This window comes from Tachysurus vachellii, chromosome 26 (assembly GCF_030014155.1).
Source record: "Tachysurus vachellii isolate PV-2020 chromosome 26, HZAU_Pvac_v1, whole genome shotgun sequence".
Lineage (NCBI taxonomy): Eukaryota > Metazoa > Chordata > Actinopteri > Siluriformes > Bagridae > Tachysurus > Tachysurus vachellii.
The window spans coordinates 5,285,926-5,312,486 of record NC_083485.1 but is presented as its reverse complement, the minus strand read 5'-3'; the positions used below and the strand labels follow the sequence as shown (position 1 = coordinate 5,312,486).

The following is a 26,561-nucleotide window of genomic DNA, read 5'->3' as shown; positions in this document are numbered from 1 at the left end:
TCTCAGGGTCAATAGCAGATCAATGAGTTTGTGTGTGAGACGTTCGTATCAATTAGCATTCGATGGACTGTTGAATTGTTGGATTTAGCGCAGCTTTGTCACATTCAGGATAAACTGCTGACTTGTTCAAATTAACCATCACCCACCGATCATCACCTACAGCCAGTTCCATCAGTCGAACTCAAGGTCAGTCGCAGCTTAACCGCTTTACTAAACATTTAAACCGTTACGCCAAGTGGCAGGATAAATGTAGTATTTTTACAGAGAACCTAAAGTTTAAAAAAAAATCAGAAACAAATCCAACTTAGTTGATTGCACGATTTTTAAAGCTTTTTTTTTTACTCCATATTACTATTGTAAATATTTGTTTTATTTAATGAATGAGTTAATTACTGGATGTTGTTTTTTACAGATTGGATTTGCACTGCTATAGCTATATATACATAACTGTCCTTACAATTTAATGCTTTTGAAAGAAAGAGTCAGAAAATATTGTTAAGTCATAGCGTGCTATGATGATATAGAGTGTGTTAGTGGTGTATGTTGTGTAATAAAGTCAAAAGGTGCTTAAAAATAAAAGTACATTTTTTAAATGACACTTTATTAAATGTCACTGGGGGGCACGGTGGCTTAGTGGTTAGCACTTTCGCCTCACACCTCCAGGGTCGGGGTTCGATTCCCGCCTCCGCCTTGTGTGTGTGGAGTTTGCATGTTCTCCTCGTGCCTCAGGGGTTTCCTCCGGGTACTCCGGTTTCCTCCCCCGGTCCAAAGACATGCATGGTAGGTTGATTGGCATCTCTGGAAAATTGTCCGTAGTGTGTGATTGCGTGAGTGAATGAGAGTGAGTGTGTGTGCCCTGTGATGGGTTGGCACTCCGTCCAGGGTGTATCCTGCCTTGATGCCCGATGACGCCTGAGATAGGCACAGGCTCCCCGTGACCCGAGGTAGTTCGGATAAGCGGTAGAAAGTGAAATGAGTAAATGTCACTGTTTCATTTCACTTTTCTGCGTTGCCTTATTCTCAAAGCAGGAAAATAAAATGCTACCAAAACACGTGCACTAAACGTGACATGAGTCAGTCCAGTTCATTCGAGGCCAGGCCATTCACACAAGAGTAATCTGTCCGTGTAATACTGATGTAAATAGGTCATGGATTAAATGTCAGAAACTTTGTCCTCAGGTGTGTGTGTGTGTGTAGAAATGTATCATGGTTTCACACCTTGTAGTGCGCCGTAATAATGCTGTTTACAAATCACCTGCTGTTCGGCCACTACTGCAGAAGCTCACCCCAGAGTCTCAGAAGCACTTGTTCTTTCAGCTTGTCCTACTTTTTCAAGTCAAAATCTCACAAAAAAATCAAAGAGCAGAGGTAGAGGTAAAGCTGCCCGAGCAGAGCTCTTATCCTTCGCTAGAGCAGTTTAATAGTAAGTTTAGTTGAAAAGCTGCTGTGAAGTCATGCAAATGTTTGAATACAAAGCTTGGGGCTAAACAGGAAACGAGTTCAGTAACTAAGAGGTTAAAATATGCAAATAGAAGCAGGTTTCAATAGAAGAGTAATTAAATATTGATTAACATGTCATTAAATTATGAACAAATTTTCAAATGTTCAGAAAAGTCACAATTTCTTTAGCAAAATTTGCATGTGATTGTGACCTAATTCCCAGATCTTTGCAAATAAAGTGACTGGAAAAGTAGTATTAATACATGTAATTTGCTTGAGTAGTTCTCTTACACAGGGCTTAAATTGGGTCTGCTATTATTAGAAACTATTACTATGCATTAAACAAAAGAAATAAAAACACACCAGCAGGCTAAAAAGTAGCCAAATTATGCAGGATAACCAACGCACCTGGCAACACTGGCTCTAAAGTTATTTATAACGCTAATTAATCATGTATACTCTATTCTGCACGGCCGCTTTAGTCTTTCTGAAACCCTTCCTCGATCTGATGTTGAACTGTGTTCAAGATAAATAAATAAAATATTTAAAACTCCAGATAATGTGAGATGCAGTACATGTGGAAATATCTGTAGTATATGACATTCAGTGCATTTGTTTCCTGTAAGAATTAAAACAAAACACTATTCGGGACATGCTGCTACAGGAAACTAATCACCGGCATTCCATTGAACTTCTTATACGTGTACTTTTTATCCTTTTATTGTTACATTCTTTTATTGAATGTGGAATATCTGTGAAACTCCAACTTGGAGTTGAAATATTTGCCGTGAAATTAAAGCTCCAGCTTTACCTCTGATTGTTATTCACACTAGAGACTCCTTTCATCATCTCCTTACAGAAAATCTCACCATATCAACAAGGACATACTGTACTATTCTGTCCACCATGCACTACTGTGTGTTAGAGCATTAATGACCTACTGTAGGTTTATGTATCTATTCATCCATCCATTCATCCATTATCAAGCGTTCCAAAAGATAGGTGATACAGTGTAGTATAATTACACAGACCCAGGATAAGATTCCAAGCTGTTCAAGCTAATCTGAGGCAATATTCTCCAGAGATGGGGGACTCGAGTCATATGACTTGACTCGAGTCAGACTTAAGTCGCAAATTTGAGACTTGAGTCTTGCTTGACAAATATTAAAAAAAGACTCGACTTGACTTTGACTTGACATTTATGACTTGAGACTTACTTGTGACTTGCACATGTGTGACTTACTCCCACCTCTGATATTCTCTACCACTATTTTCAATCAGAGTGCTGAAAACTACCCCAAAATTAATGTGAATTTAAAGGGAAGAAAAAAAACGTACTGCTTATTACCGGATTTCACAGGTGCTCTTGGCAGCGCTGACGTCCTCGCTAATACCATCACCCCACAGATCAAAAGAGAACATGACATTCCTTTAATCCGTGATGTTATCTCGCTCAATCACAAAATTCCTTCCAAACCCAAAAGCAATGAAGCTGTCCATCACATCCAATAATAAGGATAGTGTTCCCATTACGGCTTGGCTGGAGTTCCTCTTGACAAAATTGTGTTGTGAAGCGCTGTTCCCTGCGTGCTGACAGGCTAATCATCCTGTCATCATTAGTGTGTATGTAGCTCTTTCTAATCACCCCTGCTGTGACAGGATTCAGTCCAAAGTGTGGACTAGTTTGGACCTCCTCTAACTTCCCTGCAGCTAGAACTGAGAGTACATGATGATCGTCTGTCACTGGTGTTTAGCATTTAGTCATTAGCAAACCGGTCAGAATAAATCATAGCCTGTTGGAATACATATGTCAAAAGAAAAAGGCTCTATTTAGTGAGGGACTGATCTCTTTGAGGAAGTATTTATAAAAATGTTTTCATAAAAAAAGCTACAATTAAAATGTTAGGAGGTTTAGTTTTTAAGAAATGTTTAGCTTTTTAATTATTAGGTTGAACAATCCTGAACATGCAGCCTCGTACATTCAACGAAAGCATGTTTATCCTCACAATATATGCTAATCTGGTTAGCTGTGATAAGCTAACCGCGTTACATACAACAGTCATGACTGAAGTTCAAAAACATTCATCATATCAAGAAAAAAGTGTATCATTACAACACAGACATTCTAAAGCAAATATTTACTTTAGCTGCAGAGCTAAAATAAGAAACAATTAGCCATGCTAGTGTCTCTAAGGAAAAACGTCACATCCAAGGCTGAGAAATGCAACTAGCAAACAATGTATCATGCCTTCCTTCAACATTTCTGCTGAATCCCCAAACAAGAAAGATGAAGAGACCAGCAGGGTGGATGAAAGCATCTGCCTCCTCGCGCTCTATTATTTATCGAGCTGAGCTGACTCTGACTCAAACCGCTGCTAGCATCTTGGCTAAGTGCCCCTCCTGTTAGGTTGAAATACAGGTCTCTGGGGAGAGAAGCTCAAATCACGGTGACCGAACAGGCTGTGGTACTCTCACCCCGGCTCACTTTACAGCTAGCATCACAGACTGGAAAAAAAGTCTCAGAGAAGAAGAACGTAAATCATAGTCAGTGATTAGAATAAGTAGTTTAGGTTGTGTCCATGTTCAGCATTAAATTTCTTTGTTATGACTCATTCCACAATGGTGCTTAATATGAAGCTCATATAAAAATAGACACTCATGACTTTAGGAATTCGTTGGTTTTCCTAAGTATTTCTGTCTTTAGCTAGCCTACTAGGGGCTATGTATTCAACAAACACTTGTATATAAAAAAATATTTATTTTCTCACACAGATTTTTATATCTTCAAAGTAAATGTCGATTTCAAACCCATTTCTGCTCTCCGAGATGCCCCAAGTGCTTATTCTCTAAAAAGCATCTAAAATCTGAAGGCGTCATCTTCACCCACTAAAATTAAAGTGTAATCCTAACATTGGGAAAAATTAACGTTTCACACAGAAAGCCAACAGAGACCTGATTCATTTTCAGACTTACAGACTTTATTCATTTGTTTGCACTGATTTAAAATGTCCCATGAGACCATTTCAATTCAAATGGCAGTTTACTGGTAAAAGGGTTAATGTCTTAGAATGATCGTTGTATGATGATATCATATGTACAGCATGTTGAATGTTTTTGGACTACTTCTTAGTATTTAGAATGTTACAGAATTATCTAATTAGCTAAGTCAGATATGACTCAAAAAATCTTACCATCTCGACAATGGGCAATAAAACAAATGTGTTTATATTTAAACAATAGCTTAGAACACAGACCTAGCATTTACAGGGTTCAGGGTTCCATTCCCTTATCTGCTCTGTGTACTTGGAGTTTGCATGTTCTCTCTGTGCCTCAGGGGGTTCCTCTGGGTTCTCCTGTTTCCTCCCCAGTCCAAAGACGTGCATTGTAGGCTGACTGGCATCTCTAAACCGTCTGTAGTGTGTAATTGAGTCCTGCGATAAACCACCACCCACCGAGGGTGTCACCGGCCTTGTGCCCAGAGTACACTGGGAGAGACTCCAGGTTTCCTGTGACCATGTGTAGGGTAAGCGCTACAGAAAATGGATGGATGGATGGATAAAAAATTTCTGTTTATTTTAAAAGAATTATACTCTCAGATTTCCAGTGTGCTCCCAGCCTTTTGGTCCAGACCTGTTTCATAGCCTGCTTTGATAAATAAAGACAACAGTGCAGAAGTAACACTTGTTAATGCATTATTTATGAATAATGTCCCAAACTGTTAGACTGACATCTATTACAGACAACAGTGTTAGTGATACACTACCTGAAGCAGTTTTAAATACATTACAGTGTTGTCCTACAGTGTGTTTTTTTTTTAAAGGGCTAAGGCAGGTGCTTGAAAAGACACTCAGCACTAAGAAGCAAGGCTTATTCATTAAATACTCCCGGCTTTAACAAGATAAAGCAAAGCCATTTACGAAGGAGGTCATAAACCAGAGATAAGCCAAGGCGTCTGTGTTAGATACGAACAGAAGTTTTTAATTGGCTTGAGAACTAATTAATTCCGAAGTCTCACCTGATCACCAACGAAACAGCAGCCGAGATCAAAAAAACACACTGAAGAACATCAAACACGGGCCAGACCTCCCCGAACACCTGACACCACACGGTCCAAATAATAAATGCAGAAATATTCATATTCACACACACACACACACACAAATCAACACAAACACACTCGGCTGTAAAATAAATCCCCACAGTGTTTCTTTTAGACGGTGAGGTGAAAACAAAGATACTCGTTTCCGCTTTGATGAAAAGACGAAGTAAATGTAAAGGTCGACTTAAAAGCTTAAAATTTTTCAAAAGGTCTGAGCAAAAGAAAGAGGTCAAGAATCTTCAAAATGTGAGAGCTAACCTCTAATAGGTTTGTAGGCTGCCTTACATAAGTATTTACCCCCACATTACAAGCTGGAAGACCTTTTTCAACTTTTTTAAACCAAATCCTGAACCCAAAACTTTTTCCTACGCTTATTCAGATAGTTCTTCAGACTTGAGCATTTTCTTGACCAAACTCTCACCTCAGATCAATTTAACTTTAACCTCAATGAGGGGGATTACATATGCAATCACAGACTCAATTTATTTCTAAATTATTGTGCAAAATAGATCAAATTTTCCACCCACTGCGACATGATGTGTAATTCTGTCTAGATTTGTGACATATAATCTGAATAAAGTCCATTTCAGTTGCAAGTTGTAACACTACAATATTCAGAAAGTTTGATGGTGGTGGGGGAAGGGGGGGGGGTTGCCTTATGCACTGTAAATATTTCTGTGTATAAAATGCTAGTGAATGGGGAATATTTGCTGTTTCTGCTGAATCTGCCATTTCCTGCCACTTTAAAAGTGAGAAAGAGAGATTAACTTTATAACATTTAAAGAAGCAATTAAGTGCTTAACCTTATCAGGCAGTTAGTGAGATGCAATAAACTGTTAGAATTTATTTCTCTCCGAAACATTTCTCCTTTGAAGTAATTGTCTGAAAACTTTGTGTTTGCTTTTTTTGGCAATCATCAATTTTCCTCAAAACTTTTTATGTCTTTTCTTATATATTTTTTCATTTGTCAGCATTTTTTTCTCCGGATTCGTTTAAACAGACGTAAGCGTTCTAGTGAATGATAACAAGCGTTATGTTTGTACACCGTATCTGTTTGTGGAAGCACACTAATCTAGCTCAACTTTGCTCTCTAAAGTTTAACTCGAACACAAATATTTTTATTAAGCTGCTGTTATATTTTTCTAATAACTATGAGATCTTGTCTACTAGCTCACATCCGTCTTGCTAGTAGCCTTTAGGGAACATAGTAATGAATTAGCCACTGCTTGATCTTCAACTTGTCTAGAAAGGATAGAAAAAAAAAACGTCTGGGTGTGAAGTTATTGGAAAGTGATCGATGAATCGATGAATCGTTTTATTCATCTTTTACCACAGCTAACAACCTTTTATTTCTTCATGCATTGTTTACTCACTCACTCACTCACTCATCTTCTACCGTTTATCCGAACTACCTCGGGTCACGGGGAGCCTGTGCCTATCTCATGGCGTCATCGGGCATCAAGGCAGGATACACCCTGGACGGAGTGCCAACCCATCGCAGGGCACACACACACACTCTCATTCACACACACAATCACACACTACGGACAATTTTCCAGAGATGCCAATCAACCTACCATGCATGTCTTTGGACCAGGGGAGGAAACCGGAGTACCCGGAGGAAACCCCCGAGGCACGGGGAGAACATGCAAACTCCACACACACAAGGTGGAGGCGGGAATCGAACCCCCAACCCTGGAGGTGTGAGGCGAACGTGCTAACCACTAAGCCACCGTGCCCCCCTGCATTGTTTACAAAAGTGAAAAAAGTGAAGCTTGTTACCAAGAAACTGTAAAACCAAATGTTTTGCAAACTTATAGCTTTACTTCAGCCTGTTTGTTACAAAGCACTAATAAAGTTAGGAGACTCACAAAGTTAAACTAAAACTAATTAAACATCTCACTCAATAAAGCAATAAATAAAGCCGAATATATTAAGTGCATTAATTTTGTGGATTTAAATTATATGTGAAGAAAAAAACACTGTGGTTTAACGTATATGTGCAAATCAAGGCTTCTTATAAAACCTCCTGACCAATCAGAATGGAGAATCCAATGCTTTTTACTTCAAGTAACATCATGACGTCTCTTTTTGTTGTTGTTGTTGTTGCTTGTTCCTTGTGGACACATTGAGGTGTGTTCAGTCCGCTGCAAACAGAGTATGTAGTCCGCCTCACAAGCAGTGCTGTTCTCCATATTGCTAGCATATCGTTTGTGTGTATCCGCCTACTCTACAATCTCATATACATCTCATACACAGAAATACAAAACTACATTCCAGGAACAACACAGAATATATAGCTGTATGTCTACTTTCACTATACACACAAAAAAAAACGCAATCTGGATATATCCCATCCCACGTTCCTGGTACACTGATGACGGTAAGCAGTGCTGTGTATATTTACAAGATGGCTCAGGTGTGTGTGTGTGTGTGTGTGTGTGTGTGTGTGTGTGTGTGTGTGTGTGTGTGTGTGGAGTCTATACGTCAGGAGATGCAGCTTCCTGTCGTCTGTGTGCAGTCTACTGAATGAATGTGTGCACTGCATGTGATGAAATGAGCTTGCAACAACATGACAAATGATTATCCTGTAGTTTGGAGAAGACTCAAGACAGGAAGGAAGACAGGGGAGGGGGCAAGTGTGTTTGTTTGCTATGTGTGCTTGTGTGAAATGAAAAAGAGAGACAGACAGACAGACAGAGAGAGAGAGAGAGAGAGAGAGAGAGAGAGAGAGAGAGAGAGAGAGAGAGAAAATCTTTCTAATTGCTTCTGAACTTGATGATGATGCACAGCAGGGGTGAACCAGTCCAATATCATAAATATCATTCCCCCGTCTTTACCTTTGGATCTAAATCAGGCGGCCTCTCCGCCAATCATGAGGCTTTGCGCCGTCTTTTTCATGTCTGAGTGGAAGATGAATTCAGGAGAGCGAGAAAACAGAAGGTGATTGTCACTGACTAGGGGCATCTCTGATGCTCCATGATGGACAAAAACAAAATGAACTCCTGGGTCATCTCTAAAAATAAATAATTGCTGTTAAAGAGTGTGTGAATACAAAACATGGTGTGTTTCTTCCTCGTGTCTAGCTCTTAGTAACAGCACCGTATTCCTTCGATGCTAAACCGGTATATAAAAAAAGGTGGGAATGTGATTACTTTAGGCGCTGAGGCGATGTTAGCAACTTCAGAGAATGACTGTAAATGCTAACATTAGGCATCTATCAGACCTCGCACTAATAAATCCTAAATCAACCACACTGTCTCTCTGATATATTAATCGTTACTGCACATGGTGTAGTTAAGCAGCTTCAACTAACACTAGTTGCTAGCTAGCAGAGCTGAACGCTGGATGCTAGCTAGCAAAACAGTCATATCATTACTTTTAGTAACAGTAACAAGAATTTGCTGGAGAATAAAAATGAGTGAGCTAACAATTCGCTAAGCAGTTCATCAGTAATGGAAACAAACTGTTCAGAATTTTTTTCATTCAGTTAAAATATATTTGTATGGCACTTTTAACAATGGATATTGTCTCAAAGCAGCTTTACAGAACATAAGAAATATACTACAAAAAGTTCACTATACAAAGATTAATATTGTACAAAATTTCAAGTTTAATGTGTTTGTATTTATCACAAATGACCAAGTCTGAGGTGACTGAGATGACTGTGGTGAGGAAAAACTCCCTTAGATGGAAGAGGAAGAAACCTTTTGAGGAAGACTAAAAAGGGAACCACATTTTCATTGGGTGACACTGGAGGGTGTGATTATAAACTGTTATAAACACCGGAGAGTGTTATTATGAATAATGTCCTTTCTACAGTCACATACAGTCCGACAATTGTGAATTAATCAGGAGGTTGCTGTCCTCAAATACCACATGGAGTTGGCATCTCCTCTATGGGTTTTAGCAGAGATTCAAAGGTAAGAAGGTAAGTTAGAATACTAAGCATGGGGGAAAGAGTGGGAGATTTATGACATCAAATTGATTTCATTGCCGATTTTATATAACTTAAGCTAACATAGCTTGGCTATTTTGCGGATTTTAGCACAGTATGTGATTTGATGTCCCAATTTAACGTCTCACTTCCAGCTTCTCTTCTGATTTACACAACTCCACTTAACTATATACAGATGAAGATGATGTTCCACTTTGACTTTTTACCTCATATTGTCTAAGGGAGGGGGGACACGGTGGCTTAGTGGTTAGCACGTTCGCCTCACACCTCCAGGGTTGGGGGTTCGATTCCCACCTCCGCCTTGTGTGTGTGGAGTTTGCATGTTCTCCCCGTGCCTTGGGGGTTTCCTCCGGGTACTCCGGTTTCCGGCTGAACGTTACAAACAACCTCATATCAGAGTTCAATTTGATGTGATTTGATTTGATTTGATCTGCTTAAAGCAGCTTTACATATGTATGGAAACAAAATATAAATTTTTAAGGTTAAATTTTAAAATTAAGTTACTATTTATCTCTAACAATTTTCCCTAATGAGCAAGAAGGAGGCAACAGACACAAGGAAAAACTCCCTGAGGTGATATGAGGTAAAAACCTTGAGAGAAACCAGACTCAGAAAGGGCCAGATTTCCATTTTTCCAAATCTATTTTTATTTCAACTTTATTACTAATAATAATAAATCTGATTTAAATAGCAAGACTCCCAGATGGATTATTAAAGCCTGAAGATTATTTACACACACGCTTTACTTCACTTGACAAAACTGACTTGAAATTGACTTGATCGCAGTGTGCGCTGCTTTGTGGCAGCTACATGGTGAGCCAATCTGCAGGAGAAAGAAGTACGGAAAGTGGAAGGAGTGTGAAAGAAAAGAAGAGAAAAAACAGAATCCGTAACTTTCTCTGAGAGACGAAGATTTCAAAGACGAAGTTAAGAAGTGTAGCGATAGTGAAGAGGAAATCTGTTAGATGCATCAGAATCGTACAGCACGGTGCTAATTATCTTTGGCGGCTTCTTGTACTTGAGGCAAATTGGAAACCAGCGGAGTAGAATAGCTAAAAAAAATCACTTGTAATAAGCGTATACTCAAAGGCGCAAAATCGCAAAACAACCAGCGTGTGCGAAAAAGAACCAATGATTAAAACTAATATGCTTAATTAATTGGGATTGCAGAGGGCAGAAGACAGGGATGCTTTTCATTACATGGTCTGGGATTTGAAAAAGGCTGCTGTTCTCTATTATATCGCTAGTGCTAATTTTTTAAAGAAGCTAATGAGCACGGTTTGCTTCTCTCGCCTCACAAACACTGAAGTATTGCACGTTCAGTGACTGCACAACATGATACTGCTAATAGAAAAAAGCATAAAATACACAGAGCACAGCCTTAATATTACTTGTTTTAGCTTGTTGCCTTCATGTCCCAGAGGTCTATGTTCTGATATATAGCGTGATATATTTCAGGCTTCAACACTTTTTTACTTGGTAACTTAGGTTATTAAGAGTTATGGCTGCAATTTGTCTGAGGAAATGAGGAAATGTGTTGAAGGCCGTGTTTTTACATCAAGCTGGGGATCCCACGAGGATAGGAATATCTGACCGGTCTGACCCTGTAAAGACATTTGTTTGGTCCTCATGAGGGGAAACACTGCCGTTTCCTTTTAAGGCTGAGAATATTGAGAGGTAAGGTTTAGATTTAGGTGTAGAATAGCATAAATTAGCTGTAAATTAACAATGATGTTAATGAAAGGTCCTCACAGGGATAGTAAGACAAAACAAACGTGTGGCATTCGTTCTGCTCACGCTCTGTGGAAACTCATGCCACGTGGCCTGAATCCAGACGTGGGGAAAATACAGCCCAATAAAATATACATGTAGAAAGAGATTGTGGGAGAAGAAAGGGAGAGTGAGAGAGAGACAGAGAGAGAGGGAGAGAGAGAGAGAGAGAGAGAGAGAGAGAGAATCTCAGCCTGCTGCGAATCTAACCAGCTCATGCTGAAAGATTCATTGGAATATGAGAACAAGAACCCATGAACACACTCTTTCTCTCTCTCACACACACACACACACACACTCATTTTCTCTCAGAATTGCACATAAAATCCACCCCCTCTGCAGTATAACCCCAAAAAACTAAGGCGAGACATATTTTCAGTGTCACATTACAGGAGAGCAGAGGCACAAAACAAAAAGGAATCAATCAAGAGACAAACTGTATCCCCCAGATGTGGCTTATTCATTTTTTTTTTTCCAATTTCCATTAATAATATTCAACCCTCTCACAATTTCAGTACAAGGAACAGACAAAATTGGTTCACTGGGGGAAAAAAAGAAATATGAAAGGTCAGTGGCTGATGAATTCAATTTCAGGTTCAGTTAAAATCAGTTCCTTTTGCTTTTTGACACATTATTAAGTCATTTGCAGTCCAGACACACTCTCAGACGCACACATATTGGTCTTACAATACTTGTGAGGACCTTCAACTGACATAATTATCCATGCAGTTAATTAACATATTAACCCTTAAACCTCAGTAACCAAAAGGAACTACTTTTGATTTTCTCCATTTTCTGGAAATCATCTTTAAAGGTTAGGAATCATCCTTTGTTTGGATATTTTGGCACTTCATCTGTACTGCAGATTCCAAAATAGGTCATTGATTTGAACAGTGATATGAATTACTAGACTGGGTATCAGGATGAAATGTGAGACACTCCCAAAGGAGACAACTGAAGTAACTAGCAAATTAATATTATACAGAAAGTACAGAAACAATCCACCAGCTAACTCAAAATCATCCTTTATGTACAAAAAAAAAAAACAAATCTGCTGAGGTTTACTCATAGTGGGAAATGAAAAAAAAAATTGAGTAAGCAAAACAAAAACTAAATTATTTAACACACACTTTTAGCTCAGTGAACCAACACAGCAGAAAAAAAACACTCTGAGATGAACATTTAAAGATTTTGAGGAAGAATAAATCTATGAATCCATCCCGATACCAAACTTCTGTTTAGAGTTCTCATGAATTAAGGATGCTGAGGATGGTGAACAGCCTGGAGATACATGGGATCGCTGTGTAGGACAACAATTAATTCAAGCTGAGCTGAATCATCTAAAGATTTTAAACAAGAGGTACGCTTTCACCATTTATTCATCATTTTGGTTTTGAGTTTTCAGCTTTCTTTTAGTTTTGCCTTTTATGGAGTTTTATAGGCGTCGCTGAATACATATCAGCTCTGACCCGAATGCACCTATTTCGGTATTTATCACCTTGCTTGTTTCCCATCAATATTTGGAGCTTGTATATAGCTGAGAATCATTTCAATTGCCTGCTTTACCCTTGAATCACTGGATGCTTCACAAACAGCATATTAATGAACTACTCTGCTGCTCTATCATCGATACCCAGCCAAATGCAATCGCTGTTTTTTTTTTTTTTTATAATAGTTTTACAGCAATATCATTATTTTCTAATTAGCTTCAGGAAATAGATCAGGAGGGAGCACCTACTCCCTGCTGTTAACATGATCTACAGTGGCACTGTAATGGCTATCATCTGAGAAAAGCCAGAACAGCAGGGCATTTAAATCGAAACTCCGAACAATGTACAGTGAAGGCATTACTGAAGCCTTTGCACTTGAATTTCCCCAATAATATCCTCTAAAGTTGAGTGACATCTAAACACTGGCCTTTATTATAATGGTTGTAAATTCAGAGATGCTTGCGTGGGAGTTTATGAGTCCATCTGCCTCTTAAATGAAAGCTGTCGCCTCAGTAAGTCCCTGTTCTGACCCGTGAACCTGTGACCTATTCTAAGGGTCCATAATTGTCTTTTTTACAGTAGCTATTTGAGCCCTCACCGCTTCACCTCAACGCGTCGTCAACGTTCGTCTCCTGGCAACAGGCGCCAACGGCCGCTGCTTCAGCCTCTGTTTAATAATTTCATTTTTGTTGAGTGCTGTGTGCTGTCTTTTCAAGTGAAGGCCGGGTTTGTTGAGTTCTGAGTATCAGAATGATATTTACAAAGATGGGATGAAGTGCTGTGGTGGTGAAATGGCTAGGCTACTCATCCAAAGTGCTTGTTTATTTGTGCTGTGATGCTGTGCTTGGATTGGTAACGACATTGTTTATTTGCTGAAGTCTTTGTTCTCAGAGTGCAGAAAAACAAGATAGACCAGCAGGACTCCAGTTCAGAACATCACGTCAAAGCTAATCAAATTACAACCCTGTGTTGGGCAACTGAAAGGAAAACGCTCTGATTCGATCAGACGATGCTGGCTAGAGGTTGTATTGGACTTGGAGTGTGTGAAATTAAAGTAAAATCATCTGTGCTTTCCATATTTTAGTGTCGTGTTATTTCATGTCTCAGTCTCAGAAACTTTCTTGACCTTTGGAGAAGTGGGAAGTTTCTGATCTTTGAGTAAGAAGAATCCATTTAAACGTCTCCCCAACTGATAATTCTCACTCGGTTGGACAGAGCAAGATACGGTCATATATAAAAATCATGACATCTTTAAAAGCAAATCAAACCATGCTGTCTGTGACAGAAGATGGATTCTGTGATAAAAATGTCCCAAACTCTCTGGTAAAAGGGATTGTCTGACTGTGTACTGTATTTGATTAATCTAAGACTGAATTATATGAAGCATTTGGTGTGTTTCTAAACTGATTCATAATTTGAACACTATAAATCAATGCTAAATGTCTTAAACGTCACAACTGATGTGTCTGCAGTTTGTGTGTGCAGTACTGCAGCATTGACTAAGTGACATTAGTCCTCTTCACTGACTTTATTACAAACATTGTTTATTCCAATAAATCTAGTGACTTCTTGAGCAGATGTCAGTGCGTTGGTTAAATGAGCTGTTGGTTAGAACAACCAGTCACTAATAAACTCTGTTCCCCAAGTCATTATTCCCAATGACCAATCACTCTTCAGAATTGCTCCCAACCACTAAGCAGTAATCACCATTGTTTCCCAACAACCAATCACTGATCACCATTGTTCCCAACCACTAGTCACTGATCATCATTGTTCTCGATCACTAATCACTGATCATCATTGTTCTCGATCACTAATCACTGATCATCATTGTTCTCTATCACTAATCACTGATCATCATTGTTCTCTATAACTTATCACTGATCATCATTGTTCTCTATAACTTATCACTGATCATCATTGTTCTCTATCACTAATCACTGATCATCATTGTTCTCTATAACTTATCACTGATCACCATTGTTCTCGATCACTAATCACTGATCACCATTGTTCTCTATAACTTATCACTGATCACCATTGTTCTCGATCACTAATCACTGATCACCATTGTTCTCTATAACTTATCACTGATCATCATTGTTCTCGATCACTAATCACTGATCATCATTGTTCTCGATCACTAATCACTGATCACCATTGTTCTCGATCACTAATCACTGATCATAATTGTTCTCGATCACTAATCACTGATCATCATTGTTCTCGATCACTAATCACTGATCACCATTGTTCTCTATAACTTATCACTGATCACCATTGTTCCCAACCACTAGTCACTGATCATCATTGTTCTCGATCACTAATCACTGATCACCATTGTTCTCTATAACTTAGCGATGATCACCATTGTTCCCAACCACTAGTCACTGATCATCATTGTTCTTGATCACTAATCACTGATCATCATTGTTCTCGATCACTAATCACTGATCATAATAGTTCTTGATCACTAATCACTGATCATCGTTGTTCTCGATCACTAATCACTGATCATCATTGTTCTCGATCACTAATCACTGATCACCATTGTTCTCTATAACTTATCACTGATCACCATTGTTCTCTATAACTTATCACTGATCATCATTGTTCTCGATCACTAATCACTGATCATCATTGTTCCCGAACACTAATCACTGATCACCATTGTTCTCTATAACTTATCACTGATCATCATTGTTCTCGATCACTAATCACTGATGATCATTGTTCTTGATCACTAATCACTGATCACCATTGTTCTCTATAACTTATCACTGATCACCATTGTTCCCAACCACTAGTCACTGATCACCATTGTTCTCTATAACTTATCACTGTTCACCATTGTTCTCGATCACTAATCACTGATCACCATTGTTCTCTATAACCTATCACTGATCACCATTGTTCCCAATCACTAATCACTGATCCCCTCTCTAAGGACCAAACATTGATTTTTTTATTGATCCCTACTACAACCAATCACTGAGAACCATTGTTTCCCAATGGCCAATCACTGAACTTCACTATTTCTAAGGACAAAACACTAATCACAAATGATGTCTACTACAACCATTCAGTGATCACCACTGTTTGTCCCACCTGTGCACTTCTTTGTTCTTGGCCTTAAATCCACACCTTGGCAATATTTCCAAGTAACAAAAGTTAGCTATGGAATCCATGACCATTTCATTCATGTCCAAATCTTTACTCCTGTTATTTCGTTTGGTCTGTTTTCATTATAACAATTCCACTGTTTCAAAAGAATTTCAGAAAATCCTTTTTTTCATACAAGATTTTTTTGATATGCAAATGATCAGGAGGATTCACTGAATATGCATGTTAGTTAAAGTCAACATCTGGCGACTTCTAGTGACATTCCAAGCATGCATTATCTACATTCCCCTGAAAAGAGCTGACAACACCGTATGCCTGGCGCACGGAGCACAGCTTGCTAAGAGACAGTTATACTCCAAAGCATAAATTAGCATTCACAAAAGAGTTGCCCGTAACTACTTAAAAATCTGTCCAGTTCTAATCAGGTCATAATGCTACAAATAACTCAGTCCAAAATATTTGCATAATGCAAATGAGTTATTAAAAAACATTTTCGAAAATGTCCTTGTTGTATCAGACTAGCCGAGTGAAGCGGAGGTAGCTGTGTACTAACCTGCGGCCATCTGCATATACCCAGCCAGTGTGCATATCTTCCTCTCGCAGTTTCCGCCAGGCAAGAAGACGGTGATGATGGCCAGCAGGGAGCTGACGGCCAACAGCGCGCAACCTCCGGAGCACAACACAGCACTGGTCTGCAAGCACAACAAAATACAAACCCTGAGATGTAGAGAGGCATTATTTGTGCATCATTACCTTGCAATATGGCTTCATTACCATATTATTATTATTAGTAGTAGTAGTAGTAGTAGTATTGTTTCAGTGGTACTACAGAGTGAGTCCTGACTAGTTTGGTATGGGAGGTGCAGCCAGCCTTGCAGTGAAAATTGAAAATGGCTAAGAACTTTATCGGGCTTTTTTTTTTCTTCACTTTTTATTCCGCCTAGCACAAATGCTGCAACCATAAGGCCTCAAGCATTGTGGATGAACCCAGTCACCCATCGCACAGGCTTGGCCCCCCTGCTGTCTGGAAAAAATACCCATAATATCCGCACTAGCACTTATTGCAAATATCTTCCTGGCCTGACCTCCTTTACCCCTCATAAGTGTTCTTCCTGGTGTCGTCCTTATATATTGTCTGTATACTTTTTATGTGCTTCGTGCTTTTTTATGGTGATGCTTATGATTTTATTTGCACCGTCTGTAATTATTTTATTTTGCAATGTAGTGCTGTTCATGATGTTGACTTGCATCACTTTGCCTCAACGCTCTACTGCCTTTTCTGCTGCACGCTGTTCCGACAGGCACAAGATTTCAACCCCTAGGTATATATTTCGTCATGTGTCTGTATATAAATATGTCTTGACTTGACCCAGGTCTTCATTCTATCCCCTAGTTTGTACTATAACTACTATATAACGTTACAGGAAGGGGAAGTCAGTCCGAAATTATTATTAACCGAAGGCAGTTTTATTTGAATGACAATAGACATCATGAAAAAGCAGATTTACCGTGATCCCCATTGAGCGAGTCAGAGGCGACGTGGCATGAAAAACCTTCCTGAGATGACTCAAGGGAAGCCATGCTATATATAGCTTCAGTCTGATTCCTATTTATTTAAATCCAACTGACTTTTGAGGGTCAACGGTTTCATCACTGGTCATATTATCTTCTTCATCATCATTATCATCATCATCATCATACTTGATCTTTGTCATCGTCGTCATTCTTAAAAACTTACAAAAAAAAGGTTACGACCCGCTGGTGTAAACAATCAAGAGAAAATTACAATAATTCAGAAATTATTGTAAGCAATAAACTTCATGTTGTTAGAGTGCATACTTTGTTAATGGTGAATATTTAGAAATCACCGATTTCTACACCACTGGTGACATCATCATTTATTCAAGCCAACTTTTTGTTTGTGTTTTATGGGTTTGGAGACTGAAGCACATGGTGGCTGAACATCTGTCTGTCGAGGAAAACATGTGTGAACATTTCTACCAGCGTACCACCCACTACTAAATTAGGCATCCTCATGCAGGCAGACAAACAAACCCAAAATTAAGACAAAAAAAGACAGACAGAGAGAGACAGAGAGAGAGAGATGACATGCTGTTAGAAAGTGGGCGCTTGAGCTGATAGCGTTCTTCCTTATCCGGCAATGTGATCTCCAAGCCTCATCATTATTCCCAGCTTTTTGATACTCTCCTTCCTGTGCCTTGAACAGATAATCACATGTTTGGCAATTTAATACCTTGGTAATATAAATCCTACAGGAATGTATGTAATACACTAAAACATACACATATACAACTGTATAAAAAAAAATACAAAAAAGAACACACACACACACACACTGAGTGTGGAGCAGAGCCCTGAGGTGATTAAAAGTGTCTAATGAGAGAAACACAACTAACCCCACAACCAACACCTGCTTCACAGCCCCTGTGGTTTGGTGGTAATGATGAAAGCAATAATGATAAACATTATGGTGTGTGTGTGGAAGGGAGGGGTGTGTGTGTGTCTAAGGGAGGCGTCGTAACAAAGGAAGTGGTGAAGAAGACAAAGATGTGCACATCTGTATCCAAAATATCAGCTGTAATGTTTCTAATAATTACACTCCGCCGGTTGACGGCGCCCTCAACGAACGGTATAAAGCGCTCTGCAATATCGGCGTGCGTCCGTTCCAAAACCATTACACAATGTAATATGGGAAGATTGCAGACATGCCCGGTTGAACATATTTCCTACTGTAAAAAGCCATTCCCTTCCAAATGGAACTCATATATTAGGACGAATAGCATGCAATAGCATCTCCACGCCGGTTCCTGATCTGTTCTGCTTCAGAGATGCTTCAGTGCTTCTTTACACCGAATACACATACATACATCATAGCAGGCGCCATTACAAAATAAACAAAATGGTCTACTGCAGTTAGCAAGGGAAATGGAAGAAGATTAAGTCTGTTAACACAAACTGCCTGTTTTTAGTAGTTAGTGATACAACCTGGCATATAAATGTCATATTTAAAACTGAAATCTATCTGTTTCAATGTGGGGGGCATTCACAATCACACACACTTACAAATTACAAAGAGTTTAGTGATGCCAAAAAAACCTACAACGCATGTCTTTGGACTGGGGAAGAAACCTGACAACCCAGAGGAAACCCCTGAAACCTGGGGAAAAGATGTAAACTCCACACACACAGAGTGGGGATAGGAATTTAACCAACAACCCCAGAGGTGCCTGCCTAAAATTTAAATTTCATATAATCATAAAACGCCATAATTATGATCGAGTATTAACATAGAATTACAGATAGGGTACAAATAAAATTTTGTTACAGCTTTCAAATAAAAGTTCAAATAAAAAGATTGTTAAGTATATTTGAAAAATCCTAAGTAAACATTTGAAAAATTTCTTTCAATGTAAAAAAAAAAACAAAAAACTAAAAAAATAAGAGGGGTGCCAAGACTTATAATTATAAAAGATGCAGTAAAATTTAAGCACAGAGAAAACATGATGTTTATGTGCATTATTTATTTGTCATGGTTTTACGTTAATCACATAATGTTTTTTTTACTTTTATTAATATTAATAAATAATGCACAATAATTGGGCTTGTAAAATATGTTTATGGTTTTTATATTTAAGGTGTTGGTCTCACTGAGGTTTCTGCTACAGATCATTTTATTATTAAATAATGAAAATGAACTTCCAGTTGATTACATTTTTTATACAGAGTGCTGTAGAATTCTTGCACCTGATTGGTCAGAAGGTTTTGGGTCATTCTGGGATCGATCGCTGTGGTGGAAGCTTAATGATGATATTTCTTTAGCATTTTTTGGAAGAGTCAAACATAAAGACATACACTTTACACTTTTTTACATCTTTGACATCTTTCTCAATTGCTCCATAACATGCCAAGCTACATATCGTCGCTGTCGGGCGGAATCCTCGTATCTCCAAAACCGTTATTTTTCAGGAAATGAAAAAAAACGGCGTACCTTATCTGCAGTGCACAGGGTTTAGTCCGCGTTGCAGTGGATTGTCTTGCGCTAAATTCCTGTCCTCAGACGAGCACCAGAACTAGCGGGGGTCAAGATTTTTTTTTCTTTGAGCCCAGTGTTTTGAAGACATTTACCTCAGAAGACGTGTTGATTCGTTGCGACTCTTATTAAGGAGAAATATGCCGCGAAGCTCTCACACGGAGTGAGGAAGAGGTGGACAGTTGAAGTGTCCAATGAGATTTGCGCTCAAGCTATTTTCAAGACTTTAGATTGGTTAATAACTTGTAAAAATAACAGACCCACATGGGGACTGACCAATAGCATCGACATGTGAAAAAATATGAAATTGACCAAATTTGGACATACAAGGTTTCCGCCTGACAGCGACGATACAGTATGTGTCTATAAGACAGAGGACAAATTTGAAATGTAACTATAAACTACATAGCATATCATTCTTTAGCGCAAGAAAAGCTTGAAACTGCTGTGATACAAAAAAATAAAAAAAACAAAAGAAGAGCTGCTTATATTTCATGTTTGGATTAATTTCCCATAATATATACATGAAAAAATAAAAACACCCTTATTTTTTTACATTAAACTCAAACCGTTGGCCTGAGTGAAGCGGCAGCCTAAATAGCAGCATCAGAATCAGAATCAGAATCAGAAAGGTCTTTATTGCCAAGTATGTTTTCACATACGAGGAATTTTTTCTAGTACAGGAGCTCCACAGTGTAAACATATAGGCAATGATAAGAAATGAACACATAAATAGTAGACAGTTGTATGTACAGTGGAAAAAAAAAAACAAGATGTGCAAATTAAAATATAAATGAGTACTTGTAAACAATGTAAGAATAGGGTTTGTTCTGTGTATGTTAGGTGTTCATCAGATGGAATTTAGCATGATGCTAAATCAGTACGTCTTCAGAGACTAAACAAACCACACCGATATCAATTGGTCTCTTTAATTATTCTGACATTTTCAGCTTTCCTCAAACTCCCGAGGCCAATAAAGAGAGTGAGCAGCTAGATGAAGACGGTCTTTTTTTTTTCTTCTCAGGTTCATTTTCAGCTCGGTTCATGAATCAGGAACGATAATGCTTCATACTGAGTCGACATTATTGCAGAACACAATCATTATCGTTAGAGATTAGACAGGAACACAAGACTGAGAGATAAATGCAATAGCACCCACATCCCCTCCAACACCACCAGCACTACAACCACCAGCCTGCTCAGTGTGTATCTGTGTGTTTCTCCTAACTGAGGCAAATTTAGCAGAAAATTAGCTTCTGACACCACAAGCTCTTGAATGTTTATCATTATGTGGCATGAGTTTCATGTAGTAGTGACAGTGGATGTGAAGTGAAGCAAGGTAAAAATCACATGACTCTACCGCATGGTTTGGAACAACTTGTAACACTATTTAAGGATGTTTTCTGTGTTCAGCCATTTAAAATCTTGTGTGTTTCCATTTGTGTTCTCTTTGATAAACCATTGGGGCAGTGTTGGCTCAACTGGTTAAGGTTCTAGTTTATTGATCGGAGGATCCGGGTTCAAGGCCCAGCACAGCCAAGCTGCCACTGCTGGGCCCCTGAACAAGGCCTTCAACCCTCCCTGCTCCAGGGGTATTGCATCATAGCTGCCCCTGCACTCTAACCCCAACCTCCTCATTTGGGGCATGTGAAGAAAAGTATTCCGCTGTAATGTATATGTGGTGATTCTATTTGCACTTAGATCTGCCTCAGACTCCAAAACTCTGAATGACAAAACATTGAGGCTGGAAGGGTAATTGTTGGAATGAAAAATTAAGGATTTTACAATTACAAGCACCTTGTTTTTTTTTTTAAAGTAAAATATTAATGTTCACTCCATAAGAAGTAGAAGAAGAAGAAGAAAAAGAAGAAGAAGAGGAAGAAGAAGAGAAAAAGAAAAATAGGAAGATGAAAAAGATTTTTTTTTATTCACATAGATAATAAATAAAGATATATACAAAAAACTGGGTTATTGGGTGGTTCGGTTATCATACTGTCAATTCCAGCCCTTATATATTTCAGCCATTTCACATGAGAGAGAGAGAGAGAGAGAGAGAGAGAGAGAGAGAGAGAGAGAGATTGAAACTGCACCACAAATCAACCGCAATATCAATGTATACCTCTCAAAGCGACAGCAGATAACCTCAGTTCAGAGCGAGGTCAATGTCGGGCCAGAACAATCGACTCCAGCAGAGAGAGCAGCCGATGCAATCAACAACGCCATCAGCACCGGCGCATTTTCATTTTTCACTTGGAATCTCATGGTCAGATGGTGGTGAATGCTCACTCAAGCGCTAAATATATTGAAATCAGGGCTAAAATATACCCAAGTCCAATTTTATCAGATTTCTGGTCCATCTATTAATGATATTATGCAATATTATGCTTACTGCTCAATATTAGAGGAAAGATTTATTCATTTTTATTTATTGCAAAACATTTAAAATGCCTCTTTCTAAGAGTAACAAAATGTTTTTCCGCATCCGAGTCAGTGATATCTGGTGCAGCGGAAAATTGTGGTCTGAGATCTGATTTCTTTGAATTTGACTCTTGCGAATGTAAACAAAACAATTCACTTCCACAGCACTGGACAATGTGAGTGATTGAACTTGTCACATGACCATGTTGAAGCAGTTTAAAAAAAATAAATAAAAAAGAACCAATCCAAAACAGAAAAGTGAAGGAAGTTCAATTTTTTGTGAATGATCTGCGAAAGGTTGGAACTGATCTGATCTGTGTAGTGCCAAGCCAAAGAAACACTAATGAATGATTATTACTAAGAACAATAATCTTTTACTTTGAATCCAGTCCAGAACTGATCAGACTCGAACATTCAGGGAAAATGAACAGACTTTTTTAAAATTATTTTTCATTTTAAGCATCAGTTTCTAGAAAGAAGCAAAATAAGATTTCGCTTGTAATTCTCAAAATAATTCGATATATCTTTTTTATAGTTAATAAAATAATATACAATACTATTGGTACATTAAATGAAAACCGTACACAGTACAAAACTTCCATATTTGATTTAATTACACTGATCTATAAATTAATATTTTTCAGTGTACAATTAATATACAATTAATATCACCGAGTTCTTCATTCAGGCAATGAAAATGAAATCTAATTCACTGTGCGTGCCCAGAGATAAAAAAAAGTTATATTTACAGATTAAAACATTGGCTTTATTAAGATTATTAAGGCTTTTTGGTGTAGAGTATAGTTTAATCTTCAGTCTTCGCTGTTTTGTCAAGTATGTTACTGATGCTAGTGATGCTGTAAATTGCCAAATACTGTAAATACATTGAGCTGAGTTGTTTTCTAGAGATACAGTAGTAATACAGCGTATACATATTTGTATAGCTGAAAGAAACATCAGCAAAATGGGGCAAAAAAAAATAAAAAATACAAAATATTATAATAATTTTCATTACACTGAAATTGTTTTTTTTTTTTTTTTTACAAGATTGACGACAGTCAACTGAAAACAAAACTGATGATGTGAATGAGTTACGTTTAATTAATTTCTTATTATCTCTAATGCACCATCTCTCTCTCTCTCTCTCTCTCTCTCTCTCTCTCTCTCTGTGTCTCTCAGTGAGATCTATTTAATATTTTGCGCTGTGTATGTTTGTTGTGGAATTTTTTTAGAACCACTATATTACCAAATATGACAGTTATGACAGCTAAATTATGACCTCGTGACAAAGATGATGGCAGTTTCAGTCTAATTTTATTTATTTTAATTAAACCAAAGGTAAACAAAATCTAAACTGTTAATCAGGCTGAAAGCAGAATGAACAGGAAGAAGTCAGGCAATGTACTGTATAATCAATACATAACTATAAACACTGTAGTGGAAAATCAAAAGGCTTGTTATGGACAAGTTCATGTGTAACCAGGTGAACATGAACTTAAGAGAGTACATGATAGGTGAGTGTTGTAGTCCTTGGAAACCTTGTTGGTAGACCAATCAGGCGCCTGGGGTTGAAGCGGGCAGGGAGGTTTGTAAGCCACTCTATGGTCAGGGAGCTGTAGATGGTGTCAAGGTTTGTTGACCACTCTGTGGCCAGGGAACTGTAGATGGTGTCCAGGTTTGTAGACCACTCTGTGGTCAGGGAGCTGTAGATGGTGTCCAGGATTGTAGACCGTTCTGTAATCTGGGAGCTGTAGATGGTGTCCAGGTTTGTAGACCACTCTGTGGTCAGGGAGCTGTAGATGGTGTCAAGGTTTGTTGACCACTCTGTTGTCTGGGAGCTGTAGATGGTGTCAAGGTTTGTTGACCACTCTGTGGTCAGCGAGCTGTAGATGGTGTCCTGGATTGTAGACCGTTCTGTAATCTGGGAGCTGTAGATGGTGTCCAGGTTTGTAGACCACTCTGTTGTCTGGGAGCTGTAGATGGTGTCCAGGTTTGTAGACCACTCTGTGGTAAAGAATGGTGTCCTGGATTGTAGACCGTTCTGTAATCTGGGAGCTGTAGATGGTGTCCAGGTTTGTAGACCACTCTGTGGTCAAGGATGGTGTCCTGGATTGTAGACCGTTCTGTAATCTGGGAGCTGTAGATAGTGTCCAGGTTTGTAGACCACTCTGTGGTCAGGGAGCTGTAGATAGTGTCAAGGTTTGTAGACCACTCTGTTGTTTGAGAGTTGTAGATGGTTTTCAGGTCTGTAGGCCACTCTATGATCTGCAGGACGTAGTTGGTGGCCATGTTAGTATGCTCTCTGTGGTCTGGGAGTTGTACATGGTGTCCAGGTTTGTAGGCCACTCTGTGGTCTAGGGATTTTCAGAGGTTGTTCAGGTTTGTAGGCCACTCTTGTGGTCTGGGAGTTTCAGATGGTGTTCAGGATTGTAGACCACTCTGTGGTCTGGTAGTTGTAGTTGGTGTTCAGGTTTGTAGGAGACTCGGTGGTCTTAGAGTTGCAGATGGTGTTCAGGTTAGTATCCCGCTCTTTTCTCTTGGAGTTGCAGGCGACAACCATGTTGGTAGGCCAGTCTGTGGTCTGGGGGATGTAGTTGGTGACCAAGATGGTAGGCTACAAGGTCTGGGAGTTGTATTTGGTGACTAGGATTGTAGGCCACGCTGTGGTCTGGTAGTTGTAGTTGGAGACCATGTTAGTTGGTCACTCTGTTTTACCCGTTGTGGGAAGCAATGCTGTTTCAAGCATTGACATGACACTCTGGTGACTTACTGTACAAAGGAAGTTTCAAAAGAAGATGGTATGTCTCTGCATTCATTCGAGCTAGTGTGATGCGGTCAGATGTGAGATGGTACACAGCAATTATCCAAGCATATAAAGCATTGCATTATGTAGTTTGGATTAAAGGACATCATGCAGTGAGTGTCCTCATCTATACAGCTACAGAATAGAGATATTTCAGTGTAGCAGATCATGCCAGTGAGTAGGGTTCAAATGGTTAATCGTCAGATTAAGAGATGAAAAGTAATGAAAAGCAATCTTCCCATCTGTGATTTTTGTTTAATGGTTGTTAGCGTGCAATATTTGAAGAAAAGCTGTTTATTAACAAGAATTATAGACTGCTGAAAAAAAAGACAGGGTCGAATCTGTCTTGTTACCATGGTAAAGTATTTTCTCAGATAACGGTGCCTGCTATCTGTGTATATGTGTGTGTGTGTGTGTGTGTGTGTTTAGCTGAACAGAAGGCTAGTGATGATTGGGAGCTACAGGCCAGTCTCTCATTTCTTATGAAATATGGAACCGCAGATATATTGAATGGGACACACACACACACAAGCACACACTGCAAGACTGCAGGACTATGTAATTACACTGCATCATTGAACAATAATGTACTTGACAAATGATAGACAAAGAGAAACCAAGAAATAGCCTTTTTGCAGTCTATGCGATTAAAATGTTCAGAGGAAAAGTAATCAGTTAACGCAGCGTCACTCATTATAACCTGCGCTGCCTCAGACTCTCCTACATCTATCTCATCTTCTATTCAGGCCAGCAGAAATACTAATCACCGTAAGTGCCCATACCTGTCACGTCTGCTCTCTGTCTCGCTCTCTTTCCAATCACAGTTGGAACATTAGTGCCATAAGAGGGCTTAATAAAACTGGATTAACACTGCAGAAGTGGCAGTGAGCCAGTATATATATATATATATATATATATATATATATATATATATATATATATATATATATAAAATTCTTCCTGGACTTTCATCCTGCTGTGTTTTCTCTGCCAAATCGCTGTTAATGACCAAAGTGCATTTCTTTTCTTTAAAACTCAGTCACTAAAACACAATCATCTTAAATTTAGCTATTTGAAAGTTCATTCTTTGTTCTGTGGTTCGGTGATAAAATGTTATTATATGAACAAAATACGCTCTATTCGTACTCCACTGTCTCTTTACTATGTGCTTTATATAGCAACCAATAGAGCTGACTTTCCCCAAACTCCTGTTGTCAAGCAAAATAAAACAAATTTGTTATTTATTTATTTTAAATACGTATTTGCATGTATAATGAAATTATCTGTACTGTATCAAAGAAGGTAGTCAGTCTGATAGTCAGTATTGTCTCAGTATTGGGGCATGTGGTAGCCTAGTCGTTAAGGTGTTGGGCTACCAATTGGAAGGTTGTAAGTTTGATCCCAGGTCC

The 26,561-nt window shown here is 38.6% G+C and overlaps 1 protein-coding gene across 2 annotated transcripts in view; it reads right to left on the bottom strand.

The window, feature by feature from the left end:
• Positions 1-26,561, bottom strand: part of LOC132841243 (LHFPL tetraspan subfamily member 7 protein) — a 115,354-nt gene that overhangs the window by 62,047 nt on the left and 26,746 nt on the right. The window contains exons 2-3 of one of the 2 annotated variants that reach the window (XM_060863513.1): positions 16,434-16,572; positions 4,500-5,535 (exon numbers count right to left, since the gene is read on the bottom strand). In XM_060863513.1, the coding sequence (XP_060719496.1) occupies positions 5,507-5,535; positions 16,434-16,572 (168 nt within the window). In that variant the 3' untranslated portion in view covers positions 4,500-5,506. Of the gene's footprint in view, positions 1-4,499; positions 5,536-16,433; positions 16,573-26,561 lie in introns of those variants that run through there. The other variant, XM_060863512.1, reaches the window with a different exon arrangement.